Source organism: Otolemur garnettii, unplaced genomic scaffold (assembly GCF_000181295.1).
Source record: "Otolemur garnettii isolate 467f Iridium unplaced genomic scaffold, OtoGar3 scaffold00094, whole genome shotgun sequence".
Taxonomy (NCBI): domain Eukaryota; kingdom Metazoa; phylum Chordata; class Mammalia; order Primates; family Galagidae; genus Otolemur; species Otolemur garnettii.
Genome location: NW_003852489.1, coordinates 2,465,414 through 2,479,364, shown reverse-complemented (window position 1 = coordinate 2,479,364; position 13,951 = coordinate 2,465,414). Strand labels below are relative to the sequence as shown.

The following is a 13,951-nucleotide window of genomic DNA, read 5'->3' as shown; positions in this document are numbered from 1 at the left end:
CTTTTACATCTAACTACAGCACAACCCTAGCAAGCCCTTTAACCTCTGGACTTCACTAATGTCATCTGCTAAGTGGGAATTAAAAAATAGCTTCTTTAAGGATTTCTATGAGGATTAGGGACAACGCAAACAAAGTGTCAGGCTGTATTAGATCCTAAACAAGCAGTGATGTTTAGGATGAGTCCTTGGTATTACACAGCTAGCAACTATGGCACCCAGGGCTTCCAATGCAATATAATCAAACTGGCATGAGATTCTAGAGTTCAGGGGACAATGTGTACTCTGCTGGGGGAGTAACGATGTTAAATGTTGACAACCCCAACGGGCCAGGGAGCCAGACTTGAGGTTATGGCACGTCCTTCCTTTAATAGTCCAGTGAAGCGTGACTTGTGAATGTCACTTTGTTGCTCTTTCAGTAGCCAGTGCAGTATTTAGGGCGGCTCAATAATCCAGAACTAACACACACACAGGAGAAAAACCAATTCAGTAACATCATTTCCTTCCTTACTGTTAGCTTCTTGCTTTTTCTGGCTCACTGAATACCAACACAATTGACTAATAAATCTTTTGACATTTTTTTTCTTTAAAGAATACATTTTCATGTCTGGACAAGGGCCATTACCTTCCCTGACTTCTTTAGGAATAATGGGTGCGTTCTTCACTCACGTACATCGATTTTCAGGCCAAAGTTTTCATGCAGTCAGTGGAAGGCGGTGTGGCTTGGTGGGAAAAGTAGAGGTCGAGGACTCAGGTCATCTGATTCTGGTCCTTACCACCATTTCTGCAACTAAATGAAGTGGGCTGTGGCTGTGTCTGTTTTCTCTTTTGTATAGCGCATCAAGCCAAGTCTTGCCTTGGGTGTGAGTGAGCTTTGCTCCCACTTACGGTAAGCAGTGACCGGCAGGACCTGGGGCGCGTCTGGGTGCTCAGCCAGGGATTCATCTGCACAAAATGAGTAACAGCGCTTGCAGCACCGCGCTGGGACTGCAGGAATCCAGCGTCTCGGTTGCCCGGGGAACCGGGCGGTGCGCTTTCCGGCGCCGTCGTGGCGCGTCGCGTCGCGTCGCGTCGCAGCCATCATGGCGGAAGCCGTCTGGAGCGCTGATGCTGGAGAGGCCGTATACCGTTCTCGGGACCCCGTGCGCAACTTGCGCCTCCGGTAGTTGCACAGCCCCCTATGCTTTTATGCCCTCAGATAATTCGACCCTGAACCTCTGTTCTGAGACTCTCACTTCCGCTTACAAACCAGACCCCTTCCTCTCTCCGGTCTCTCTGCATGTCTAGACACTACTCGTATCCTTATGGGATGAGCGCACCTTCCGTAAACACCCACGTCCTTTCTCCTTTCAGGTCCTTATTGCTTCCAAATTCCTCAGAGCCCTGTGTCTCCAGTACATCCCCTCACCCACCCTTCCCCTTGAAACCCTGCGCCCCACCCACCTCTGTTGGCTGCCCCAGCACACCTTGGCAACCCCACCTCTTCTGTGTTTTGTTTTCCCCGTCCTTGCTTTGTCTGCGTCTCCTGATTGTGCCTTGTAACGCATACTTTGGCCTTCTCTTTCCTTGACAGAGTTCACCTTCAAAGAATCACCTCAGGCAACTTTCTTCATTATCAGCCTGCTGCCCAGTCCGGGACAGACCTCATAGACTTGGCCACTTTCAGGCCTCAGCCAATTGCGAGTGGGTGTTTTGGTAGTGATGCTGCCTCCTGAGGATTTTGGGGAAAGGCCTAGGGCAGTAGAGTTACTCTTAAGGCAGAGGAGACCCAGGTCTGTGGTCTTAAGAGAAACCTGCACCTTTTTCAGAGGAAGAATGGGAGGTATAAAGAGGTTGAATTCTTTGCCTAAGATCACACAACTGATAGATGTTGGAGCCAGGATTTGAACCCAGGCAATCTTAACTACTACTTTATGTTGTGTCTGAAAATTGATTAAGACAGGATTCCTACTATCAAGATACTGATAAAATTGTGGCCAAATATAGTGAAAGAACAAATACCATACTTTTAATATGCTGTAAATTTGGCGACCTAAATACCATTTGTGGCAATTTTTGTCTAAGAGAAAATAGGCTCCAAACTCTCAATACACATGCAAGCACTTTAAGATTGGATCGTGTGATCGGCACACTTAACAGCCCTGACTCAAGCATTACAAAAAGCTATCCATGTAACAAAGCATTGTACCTCCGTAATATTTTGATATTAAAAAAAAGGATTGGAGGCTACTTGAAAACCGTGTATATAAACATGAACAGTAATCTGTGGTTTTCCTTATCTAAAAGCCAAAGAGTGAGGAAGAGAGAACGAGGTACTGTTTTTAGGACACTAGTCTATGTTTTTGTTGTTTCTCTTTCTATTCATATTTCTGGGTAAGAGTGTGGGCTGGTGGGTTGTGAAGCATGAATCCCTGAAAAAGGCATACTAAGCCAGAAGTGTATTAGATTTGGTTCTTTACAAAATCACTTTTTTGCCTTCTCTACTCTCCTGACACTTGGTCTCCTAACTTGCTGTGTTTATGATTGGATGTATATGGCTTCAAGAATAGTAAAAGATGTCAGGGTTCTTTTCTAGCAAATGCAGACACTTGGGATTGAGGAAGGGCTGGCTAAATTTTAGTTCCTAACAAGTACGTTAAATATTTTCTGGAAGGCAGGACTACCTTTTATACAAATTAGAAATGATTAAGACTTCTTGAGTCCTAATCTTGGCTTCAACTCCAACTAATTTTCATATATTGTGGAATATATCCATGGCCTCTCTAGCTTTGGTCTAGATTGAGTGCTCAACAAATTACTGAACTCCAGCTGGTTTTGTCATAAACGTGAGAGTAAGGACTTTGGTTATTATCAGTCACAGAGCAAGAAGTGAGGCTGGTTTTGGCTCAAGCATTTGACTTACTCTCTTGTCTTTGGAGGTGGACACCGCCTGGATGAAGATGAAGAGGAGGAGGTTGTGATTGGGTGGCAAGAGAAGCTCTTTAGCCAGGTAAGCCAGTGTCTCTTGTCTGCTCACTCTACCTTTTCCTGGTCTACCCTCACTTGGCTGGTGATAGATACTGCCAAGCTGATTTCCAGAAAGCTTATAACAGTTAATACTTTCCCCTCTTGTGTTTATAGAGGCAATATAATACAGTGTCACTACTCAGTTTTATGATCCTGAATAAGGGACGTTTCACCTCTGGGCTTTGTGCCATCTGTAATAGCAGAGCTGGATTAGACCCTTGCTCTGGTTCCTTTTAGCTCTAACAGCCTTGGATCCCTTTGCCCTGTTGGTTATGAAAATGTGTCAAATAGAATCAGCTCTGTAGAACTGATTTGATTAAGTAGTTAGAGAAACAAAAATTTGAAGTATTCTTTTTTTTTTTTAAATTTGAAGTATTCTTAGTATGTCTCTGTTTCCTTGTGGTGACCTCAGTTTGAAGTAGATGTATACCAGAATGAAGCAGCTTGTCAGAGTCCTTTGGATCATCAGTATCATCAAGAGATCCTGAAGCTGGAGAATTCAGGTGGCAGGAAGAATCGCCGAATCTTTACCTACACCGACTCTGATAGATACACCAATTTGGAGGAGGTATTATTCTTTCCGAGGTCCCATAGTTTCCTTCTTTGCCTTCCCTGGTTTTCTGGCCTCATTGGGTTTGGTATGTCAGATAAGAAGCCTATAAAAGGGAGGCAGGTAGCTTTTCTAGAAACTGCTGTAAGCTGCTGGCAGCCAAGCTGGACAAAAGCAGGCATGATCTGTAATTCATGTGGCTGCTGTTCCCTCTTTGCTTGGTGGAGGGTGTGGGACAGCTTGCAGTGTGCGTACAAGGAGAAGTAGCCCCTGGGTTTGATTTACTCCGTGTATCATCATGAGATAAGACAGCTGGTGGAGTCTAGAATAAGCTGGATGCAGTTCGTCAGGGGATTCAGCCCAAACTCTGAAGATCTAGGTTTGGAGAGGAATTCAGTACACCTATAAGAATGGCTTATGTCCTCAGTTTGCCTTTGCCACCACGCTCTTGTGGACTTACTTTACATTTACTTCATCCACTGCGTATGTTGTGTCCTGTCAGTAAGATTTTAAACTCCTCAAGGGTAGAGCCTATATTTTCTGATTTTTGTCTTTGATACTGTGAATCTGAAGGAGTAGGTGTTCCGTGAATGTCTTGTAAGATTGGCATGTTTTCAGTAGGAGAGCTGTGGGTTGTTAGCATATAAAACTTGAGTTGTCTGTTTTGGAAAGGCAAATAAAAATGTACTTAGCGTTCAGTTATCATGGGAGGATTTTCCACAAAATGCTTATATCCCGTTTTCCAAATACTTAGTTAATTTCCCCATCTACCAGGTAAAGTAACCCAGCTTTTTGTGTTCAGGGAATATAGACTGATTTTAATATTAGCATAAATCATTTCTCAAATCCTAGGGCAGTCCAAGATGTGGTAGTTTCTTCTTGGGTGGTTTGTGCCACTGTTCCCCCCATTAACAGGTATTGTGATTCTGCCGGTTAGGCTCAGGTCCTGGAGGAGTTTTTCAGAAGGGAGACTTTCCTATAAGTACTCAGCCCCATGTGGCCCTGATGAGGTGGCTCACATAGGGCTCCTCTCTGTTCTCAGCACTGTCAGAAAATGACCACTGCAGCCAGTGAGGTCCCATCATTCTTGGTTGAACGAATGGCAAATGTCAGGCGGCGACGGCAGGACAGAAGAGGCATGTGAGTACAAGTATTATAGGGCAGTGGGAGGGGGCCCTTGTGAGGTCAGAGTTCTCAGTAAGTTCCCTGACGGGAGCTTTTTATTTTCTAAACTTAGAAACTTTGGAATTTTTTTATCAGTGGTCATATACAGTATGTATTACTTTATAATTAATTTAAAAAATCAATTTAAAGATGTAAAATGTCTTCCTCACCCTTCATGTGGATATTTTTCCAAAATGCTCCATGGAGAGGGAAGGGGTATCATCTCTGTTTGCTAAGTATTTTGGCTCTTAAAGCAATATGTCCGCCAACTCAAGCATCCCATCCTGCAGTGGACCTCCACTGGGGTGTGTTCCCTCTGGTCAGGCTCTTCAGGGGGTGCCAGAGAAAGGACCCTTCCTGTGGTGTTTCCCAGGGAGGGCGGCATCCTCAAGTCACGCATCGTCACTTGGGAACCGTCAGAGGAGTTCGTCAGGAACAGCCATGTCATTAACACCCCTCTTCAGACCATGTACATCATGGCAGACCTGGGGCCCTATGGAAAGTGAGTGACACATTTCCCTGCCAACTCAGATCCTCATCTTCTCACTAGCCGCTGCCTTTCTGTACCCTCCTCCCAGGGCCTATGGGAGGGAGGGACGTTTTCTTCCTTTTCTTCTTAGCCGTGCTCAGAAGAAAGTCTTTTACTATGGTAGTTCTCACTGCAGCCTCTGTCCTCTCCCCTGAAGTAGGCTGTCTCTTCCTCTTTCCTTGAAGGACCAGTGAACCTTGGTGTTGATTTCCTGATTTCTAGGCTTGGCTATAAGAAGTATGAACATGTCCTCTGTACTCTGAAAGTGGACAGCAATGGTGTGATCACAGTTAAACCTGACTTCACGGGCCTCAAAGCACCCTACAGGTGAGGAGCAGACGAGAGGGACAGTGGGGATTGGGATTCCCTACCTTGGCTTTACTTCTTGTTCTTAGTTGAGGAGATTCTCAGAAAGCCCATCACCTGTTCTAACTTTTAAATTCCCAGGCAGTGGTTTATATTCTTTTCTGGGTCATAGGGCCTTAGAAAACTGGGGGCCCTGTTCTCAGAAAAAGTGCAGCTACACCATTTGAAAGTGCAGTTTGGTGAAAATGATTCTCTGTGCTGCTGAATGTAGGGACTGACCAGAACAGATTGAGATGAACTCAGCCAGGTCTTTTTCTCTGTACTAACTATTCCTCATCTCTGTTTCTTGGAACAACAGCACTGTAAATTATACATGATTTAGCCCAACCTATCCGTTTTTCAAGTGAGAGAACTGCGTGCCAGAATGTTGTACCTTTGAGTTTTACTGTGACTTAGGCAGAAATGCGCCTGGAACCTATACTTTCTAGGTTCTAGTCTAGTCAGGGGCCCTTTCAGCTTTACCATTTTGTTTTCCTCTCCTGGCCATCATTATGGCCATTTGTGTCATCGTGTACTCCAAGTAAGGTGTAAGGCCAGTGATGGCTCGTCCCTGGCTAGCTCTGAAGGGCCTCATCTCTTACTGTCAGATTAGTTCTTTTGTGGCTTTGACCTTACAGAATCGAGACAGAGGGGGAGAAGCAGGAGCTGTGGAAGTACACGATCGACAACGTGTCCTCCCTCGCACAGCCAGAGGAGGAGGAGCGGGAACAGCGAGTGTTCAAGGATGTAAGAGCAAGTTCACTCTGAGTACAAAGATGAGACTTAGTGCCTGGAGCTGAGACCATGTCTGAGCTTGCTGTCAGCTGTTACTAGGGAACAGCCCTCCACAGCCTCTTCTGACCTAGGAAGCTTTGCTGGCATATCAGACAGAAGTTTTTGATCCATATGATAATAATAACATTGACCATTTATTTGAGCATTTACCATGCTCTGTGCTAGGCCTTACTTCATGTACCTTATTTCCCTCAGACCTCACAACAACCTTTTCAGGTAAATACTTTTATTATTACCATTTTATAAATGAAGAAACTGAGATTGAGAAGCTTAGTAGTCTGCCCAAGGTGACACAGCTTGTAAGTGCAAGGGTCAGGATTTGGGCCCAGACCAGCTGACTCCAGAGCCTCTGTGCTTCACTTTAAAATGACAGTAATGGCTCAGTGCCCATAGCACAGTGGTTACAGTGCTGGTCTCATACACTGAGGCTGGTGGGTTTGAACCCAGCCTGGGCCAGCTAAACAGCAATGACAACTGCAACAAAAAAATAGTCGGGTGTTGTGGCGGGCTCCTGTAGTCCCAGCTACGTGGGAGGCTGAGGCAAGAGAATCGCTTAAGCCCAAGAGTTTGAGGTTGCTGTGAGCTGTGACGATATGGCACTCTACTGTGGGCAACATAGTGAGGCTCTGTCTCAAAAAAAAAAAAATTAAAAATAAAAATGACAGTGGACGGGATACTTAGTCCTTTAGCTCTTGGTGGCCTTCGCCCTTATTGCTTCTTTTCTCCCTCCCATTCAGAACTGAGCCTGGTCTGGCTTGGGCTGCATCTTGAGTTTTGGTTTGGCTTATTTCCTCAGCTTTATGGCCGGCACAAGGAGTATCTCAGCAGCCTTGTGGGCACGGACTTTGAGATGGTGAGTAGCTTGGCATCCTGCAGCAACTGAGAGCTGTGTTTAACCAGAGTATTCTGACTCTGGATGAGTTACAGGGCCTTTTAAGGGTCTCCAAGATCTACTCTTTAGTGAAAAAAGGAAATCAAAGAATAGCATATAGCGTATAGTCCTAGTTATGTGTTTTGAAACATTGGGGGTGGCTTCTCTGGGGAGCAGGTGGTTTGGGAGGTGGTAGGTGGACAGTGGGTGGTGGGAGGGATATGTCAGGGATTTTTCCTTTTATTTCCCAAGTTTAGGTAGTGGTACTATATTCATGTGTGACTTTATAATTAATTTAATAAATATAAAGATGAAAAGTGTCTTCTTTACTCTTCATGTGGATATTTTTCCAAAATTTCCTAGAGAGAGGGAATGGGTGTCATTTCTGTTTATCACGTATTTTGGCTCTTAAACAAAACATAACAAAACAAAACAAATCCAAGTCATTTATTCTGTGGTCCTGTTCTTTTTTCCCCCTCATTCCAAGAGTTCCATTTCTAGATCTGGAAACAAGGGTAGGATTACCTACTGGTCTCCTTCCCTCTCTTTAAAAAATTAACTTTTATTTTCATATTACATAAGCAACAAATATTCAGTGGTAAAAAGTTAGATAAGACAAATACACAAATAATTAAAAAGGAAAACTCCCAAGTTTCTTGACCTCAGCCATCTGAGGAGAACAGGGATTTGGGGCTTCCCATTGTAAGCCAAAGGGCGGCTTTTGTGCCTGATTTCTGCATTGCCCTCACTGTCATTTAGGTTATATCCTTTCCTCTATGTTGTGAATTTTAGAAATGAAGGAAATGAACCTGTGAAGTGTTGGGGTGGCAGTGAGGAAGTGCAGCAGACCCACGGCCTGACGTTCAGTGTCAAGTGTTGGGATGGCAGTGAGGAAATGCAGCAGACCCAGGGAGTGTTGGGGTGGGGGTGAGGACGTGCAATAGACCCAGGGAGTGTTGGGGTGGCGGTGAGGAAGTGCAGTAGACTCAGGGTCTGACGTTCAGTGTCAGGTCTTCCACAGGTCTATGGGCAGGGCTGGGGAGAAGCCCTACTTCTGGCCCAGCCTCCTGATCTGTGCTCACTTGTCTCCACTTTAGCCAGTCCCAGGCACCCTCCGGCTCTTTGTAAATGGAGAAGTAGGTAAGTATCTTGCCATACAGAGATCTCTTGATGCTTAGGCAGGTGCCCAGATGGAGCTATGAGTAATCTACCCTACTCTGATGGAGGCCTTGGGTTGTCTGCAGTATTTCGGAAACTCAGCGATGAGTCTTGGAAACCTAGAGGGTTTCTGGCCCATGAAAGACTTGTTCTCAAAGCCTGTGGGCCTCTCAGGACTGGGTTGAGTGCTGAGGGTGGTAGGGGAATAGGCTAAAAGTTTCCTGTTTTCTCTCCTAGTTTCAGCCCAAGGCTATGAGTATGACAATCTCTATGTCCACTTCTTTGTGGAATTGCCAAACACTAGTAAGTAATATTCTTAAGTCTCTCTTTTTGTACCCATTCAGATACTTCTAGAGGCGTTAAGTCAGCCTTCCTTCCCCACTCCTCTCCTGAAACATTACTACTCTTTTCAAGGATATAGATCACGTCTGCTTTGCCAAATCCAGTGGTGACTTCTCTGCTTTCACCTTACTTGCCCTCTCTGAAGCACCTGACACAGCATACTTTGCTTTGTCAAACACTTGTCTTAGCTTCTGGCTTTACACACCTCTCTTCCCTCTCACTGGTGGCTCAACAGTCTCCTTGGCTGATTCCTCCTCTTCTGCTGATCTTAAACTAATAGAGCATCCAAGCCTGAGCCTAGGCCTTCAGTTATTTTCTATCTACAGTCTTCCTAGGAGATACCATCCATCCCTGGCTCAGATACCATCCACTTGTCTCAGACTCCCAGATTTCCATCTCTAGCCTCTTCCTTGACCTCCAGACTCAAATCCAATTACCTCTTTGTCATTTCTGCTGAATGGTACCAAAAAGAACGCTTGATTCCTTTCCTTCCCTCCGGTCTCTTTTCCCTGGTCTTCCCCATCCTAGCAGAATGGCAGCATCACCCACTTAGTCTGATGCCCAAAACCTAAGAGACGTCTTCGACTCCTCACTTTCTCTAGCTCCCCATAGCTGGCCAGGCCATCAGCAGTTCCTGTCAGCTCTGTTTTTGGAAGCTGTCCTGAATTTGTCTGTTCTCTCTAGCACCCTACACCAAGCCCCCACCATCTCATGGCTGGGCCAGTGTGGTCAGCTTCTGACTTATCCTCTTGCTTCCTCTCCTACTCTTTCTTTGCAGTTCATTTGCCACATATACCATAGCCAATTTGAGTTTTTAAAAATGTAAATCAGTTGTGTTCCTTTTGAGCTGAAAACCTCTACAGCTTCCCCTCCCACGAAGAGTAAAATCTAAACTCCATACGCTGAATGAGCAGGCCCAGGCATATCTCTTCCTTACAATATTCCAGTCACTCTTTGCAACCAAGGTCTTTCCCACCTTAGAGCTTTTTGTGGACCATTTCCTTTGTCTGAAACCCTTTCTGCCATATCCTTTGCTTAGCTGGTTCTTCCTGAGTTTGGGTCTCAGTATGTGTCACTTCTCTCCCCACGCAGTCTAAGTGAGCCTCCAAATCACTCAGTCTCTTCCCTGTTTTATTTTTAGTCAGCACTTACCACCACCTGATAGTCTCTTATTGGTTTGTTTATTGTCTGTGTACCCCACCTTGCCCCCCATGTTACCTCCATAGAGAGAGGGATCTTTTCTATCTAGTTACCAAGATGTCCCCCAAATAATACAGGCTCCCAGTAAATGGTAAATGAATGATTGAGTGTGTGAATGAGGGAATGAGTAAATGAATAGAGAAACTTTGTCTTTTTCTCAACCACTTGCTCTCCTCCCAGGTGAGCTTACTATATCTGGTCTTTGGCTTTCAGATTGGTCAAGCCCAGCATTCCAGCAGCTCTCGGGAATAACACAGACCTGTGCCACCAAGTCCCTGGGAATGGTATGGAGGATGAGAGAGGGATCCCCTCTCCTGGGGTGCCCTTTGAGACTTTCTCAGGCCAACTGGCACATGCTATGGGGAGGATTTCAGAGCTGGGTCTGCTAATTCTGTGTGGGCTCTGAGGGGCTGCCTGGTCCTCTCTCTGTCTTTTTAAGAATGGCGCAGCTTGGATTTGGGTATCCCTTCACTTCTTAATCTCTTATTTCCCATCTGGGATCGTAGTTTTTCTTTGTCCCTTGTGAAAGTGAGTTGTCACTGGCCACAGGGAGAATAATCCAACCCCAGCATATGATATTGTGGATAAAGGGACAGTCTTCTTTTTTAGGACCAGGTGGCTTACTTTTGCTACCCATTCACATTTGAAGCCCTCTTCCTCCATGGAGAAGAGTCTGCTGGTGAGTAGCTCAGCAGTCCATCCTGGGCCTTGGTTCTCCCAGCCAGCGCCATCTCTTGGTGAAGGCCTCCTGTGACCTGGCTGCCTCTCGCACTTGCTCCCAGATGCTCTCCTGGAGTGGCCAGTGCTCTACTGTGAGGTCCTCTCCCTGGACTTCTGGCAGAGGTACCGTGTGGAAGGCTACGGGGCTGTGGTGCTACCTGTCACCCCAGGTAACCTCTTGTCCCTATCTTTCTTGTGATTCATGTGCCCTAGGTCCTGGAAACAAGACTAACCCTTCCAAAAGATTTGAATGCTTCTGGCAAGAAGTAGGGATATTCAGAAATTGGAAGGACGCATTTAAAACAGTGAACATGTAAAACATTTAACTTGAAAGATTTCTCACTCCTTTGAGGAATCTCTTCCCCCTGTGTTAAAGACAGCTAAGTAGAACTGGAACTCCTTTCCTGAAGCCCAGCAGCCTGACAGTCTCTGTGGTGTGCTCTGTGCTCCTCTGATGGCACTTACTAAAGCCTTGAGGGAGAAGCTGTGTGGTAAAACAGGCTCTCAGCATGTATGCATCATATGAAGAGGTGTTCATTTTGAAATAAAATTGACTGTCTTTGATTATGTGCAGGGATTATGGTAAATGCTTCTCATGTAATTCTTCCAACCATTCTGTGAGGTGTGAGTTGTATTATTACTTCTATTTTACCAGTAGAAAAAAATTAATTTTTTTAATTAAAAAATTACTTCTTTATTACCTCTCTTCTCTTCTTAAGAGAATGAGGCTCAGAAAGGTTAAGAAACCTGTTCTGGGTATACAGGCGATAACTGGCAGAGCTGAGATTTATTGTTTAGCTGGCCTGGGCTGGGTTCGAACTCACCAGCCTCAGTGTATGTGGCTGGTGCCATAACCACTGTGCTATGAGCATCGAACTGCAGGGCCAAAATTTGAATTCCTATCCAACTGATTTCCAAACAAGTGCTCTTAACCACCCTGGGACCTTCACCTAGAGCCAGATTGTCACCAGACTGGGTGTTTTAGCAGTGTCTCTAAGCCTGTGTCATTGCTGGGGACTCATGGAGGGTTGGCATGCCCTTTTTGCCCTTTCTGGTCCCAGCCCCCTTCTTCTTTCCTCGTGTACAGGCTCACATACCCTGACAGTCTCCACATGGAGACCCATGGAGCTTGGCACAGTGGCTGAGCTGAGGAGGTTTTTCATTGGTGGTTCTCTGGAGCTGGAAGATCTCTCCTATGTGCGGATACCAGGAACCTTCAAGGTGACTTTTTTCTACAGGGCAACTTCATGCTGGGAACTTCCAGTCCTGTGTTTCTATTCTATATAAGGCGGAGTCTGCATTACGGCCCCTTTTTGTTCATTACTTCAGTGTTAATCTTAGCCCCTTCCTTACTGTGGCTTAAGCTGGAAGTCCTGGCCATATTTTGAACTGGGTTCAAATATATATTCTGCTATTCTAGGAGATCTCTGGAAATTGGTATACTTAGAGATTTCCCCAGATCCCCATCAGAATAATTGGTGCCTTCTTTACCCCATCACTGAAGGCCTTAGTAAACAGATACAGGGAACATTCTCAGTGAACATGTAAAACTGCTTCTCAAGAAAAGTTACAATGTTCCCTGATTGACTGTGGAGCCCACTGTCAGCCTTGGGCGGATGGGTGATGGAATGGGGTTTCCCCAATAGAACTACTTGCTGAAGGAATAGGAATGGGAATGGGAGCGAGGCCAGCCTGGTACCTGGGGCCTAGAGACTGCAGAACCTGATGCTGTCTCGACTGTATGCCACAGGGCGAGCGTCTCAGCCGCTTTGGACTCCGCACAGAAACCACAGGGAGTGTCACCTTCCGCTTGCACTGTCTGCAGCAGTCCAGGTGAGTGACCTGGCCCTCTACCTTGGGGCACCTTAGCCCTGAGGGCTGGGGAGCAACTGTGACCATATGATGCACCCTGCAGGGCCTTCATGGAATTGAGCTCCCTCCGGAAAAGGATGCAGAGTTTCCTGAACCATCTGGAGGGATTCAACCAGCAGAGCTGTGTTGAAAATGTGCTGGGTATGTTCCCCCCTCCCCTGGGTGGCTACATGGGGTCCGTATGGGCTGTGTTTCCCCCTGCACCCTGGCATCATGACCACCACATCTCTTTCCCTTGCAGAGGCCTTCTACCGAGCCCGGCGCCGTATGCAGGAGGCCCGAGAAAGCCTCCCCCAGAACTTAGTAATCCCCTCGGAAACTGTGGAGTCCTAGCTCACTGTAGCCCTGGCCCCAGGGCAAGAGGACAGGGTGAGGGATACCTGAGGCTGGTGTTCTTCCGCCTCTTCATCTTTCTTATAGAGACCATACTGGCCTGCTGAGAATGGGAAGACCTAGGAAATCCCTGGCTGGCCCCTCTGCCTAGCCTTCTGCTGGCTCTTTTCCCTGCCATGTCTGTGGCCCCATGTGGTCACCCTCTCCATACTTCAGCTACTGTATATGGGCCTCACAACAAGTCAGAGTTTCAGTTTGCAGAGAGTTTGGGGTACCTCATAATTAGTCTGCTATTGACATAGCCTCCTTTCTGGCTTGTCTCACAGTCTCAGTAGCAGAGGGCTACAGGGATCTGCTGTTCCACAGCCAGCAAAAATGGAGCCTTCCTTCTTCCAGGATAGAAGGAGGAAGGTGAGAGAAATCTTAACTCCCTGGCCTGTGGGTCCCAGCCTCCTCTTTACAGGGCAGCCTCATTCTATTGCTTGGGACTTGTTGAGGTTGATATATGTCTCACTTTTGGAGTAAATGTAGGCTAAGGGCAGTGCCCAGTCCTTTCTGTTAGCTGGGCATATCTTTTATTGTATTTTCTGTACATAAAAATGTTTTATATGACTGATACTCTGTCACCCTGTCTTTGCTCAGGGCTGTAGCACAGCTGAGGTTATTTTCTTACAGTCAGGTCCCCTAACACCTCTGCCCTTCTGCTTTGCTGCCTTTCCCTACTCCAGAGTGTTTCTTTGGGCTCTCTTAATTCAGCTCCAGGAGAGGCTTAGAGGTCAGTGTCAGCACAAGCATGGGACTGAGGCCATGCCCTCCCCAGCCCAACACAGAAACCACACCCCCTACCCTGAGCAATGCTTTATTGGTAGAAGCAGAGTGTGCTGCCCAACCTCAGGCTCAGGAGAGGATTGTGGGGTAGCTAGAGGCTGGGACTGTGTGGTCTCCCATTCAGGTGGGGGGCAGCTGGGAGGGCTAGGAAACAGAAGAAAGGAGCTGGTGGCTAGCAGTTCTTGCCTGCACCTCAGGGCTGCATGGCTTGGTTCACCTGGTGCTGATTCATAACCTAACA

General features: G+C 46.4%; 1 protein-coding gene across 1 annotated transcript; it reads left to right on the top strand.

Annotated features, from left to right (window-relative positions):
- Window positions 1-998: 998 nt before the first annotated feature.
- MKS1 (Meckel syndrome, type 1) lies at window positions 999-13,438 on the top strand. Its single transcript, XM_003795641.3, has 18 exons — window positions 999-1,159; window positions 1,571-1,680; window positions 2,916-2,986; window positions 3,416-3,571; window positions 4,596-4,693; window positions 5,091-5,219; window positions 5,469-5,573; window positions 6,230-6,338; window positions 7,183-7,239; window positions 8,355-8,397; window positions 8,653-8,718; window positions 10,171-10,241; window positions 10,567-10,636; window positions 10,740-10,847; window positions 11,765-11,898; window positions 12,428-12,510; window positions 12,593-12,690; window positions 12,791-13,438. The coding sequence occupies exons 1-18, from the start codon at window positions 1,080-1,082 to the stop codon at window positions 12,880-12,882; spliced, it is 1,680 nt and encodes a 559-aa protein (XP_003795689.1). The 5' UTR covers window positions 999-1,079; the 3' UTR covers window positions 12,883-13,438.
- The last annotated feature ends 513 nt before the right edge of the window (window positions 13,439-13,951 follow it).

Coding starts and splice junctions, on each gene's coding strand:
- MKS1 (XM_003795641.3), top strand. CDS start 1,080: ATGGCGGAAGCCGTCTGGAGCGCTGATGCTGGAGAGGCCGTATACCGT. Junction 8,719..10,170: donor TGTGGAATTGCCAAACACTA/GTAAGTAATATT, acceptor TTTGGCTTTCAG/ATTGGTCAAGCCCAGCATTC. Junction 10,848..11,764: donor GGTGCTACCTGTCACCCCAG/GTAACCTCTTGT, acceptor CCTCGTGTACAG/GCTCACATACCCTGACAGTC.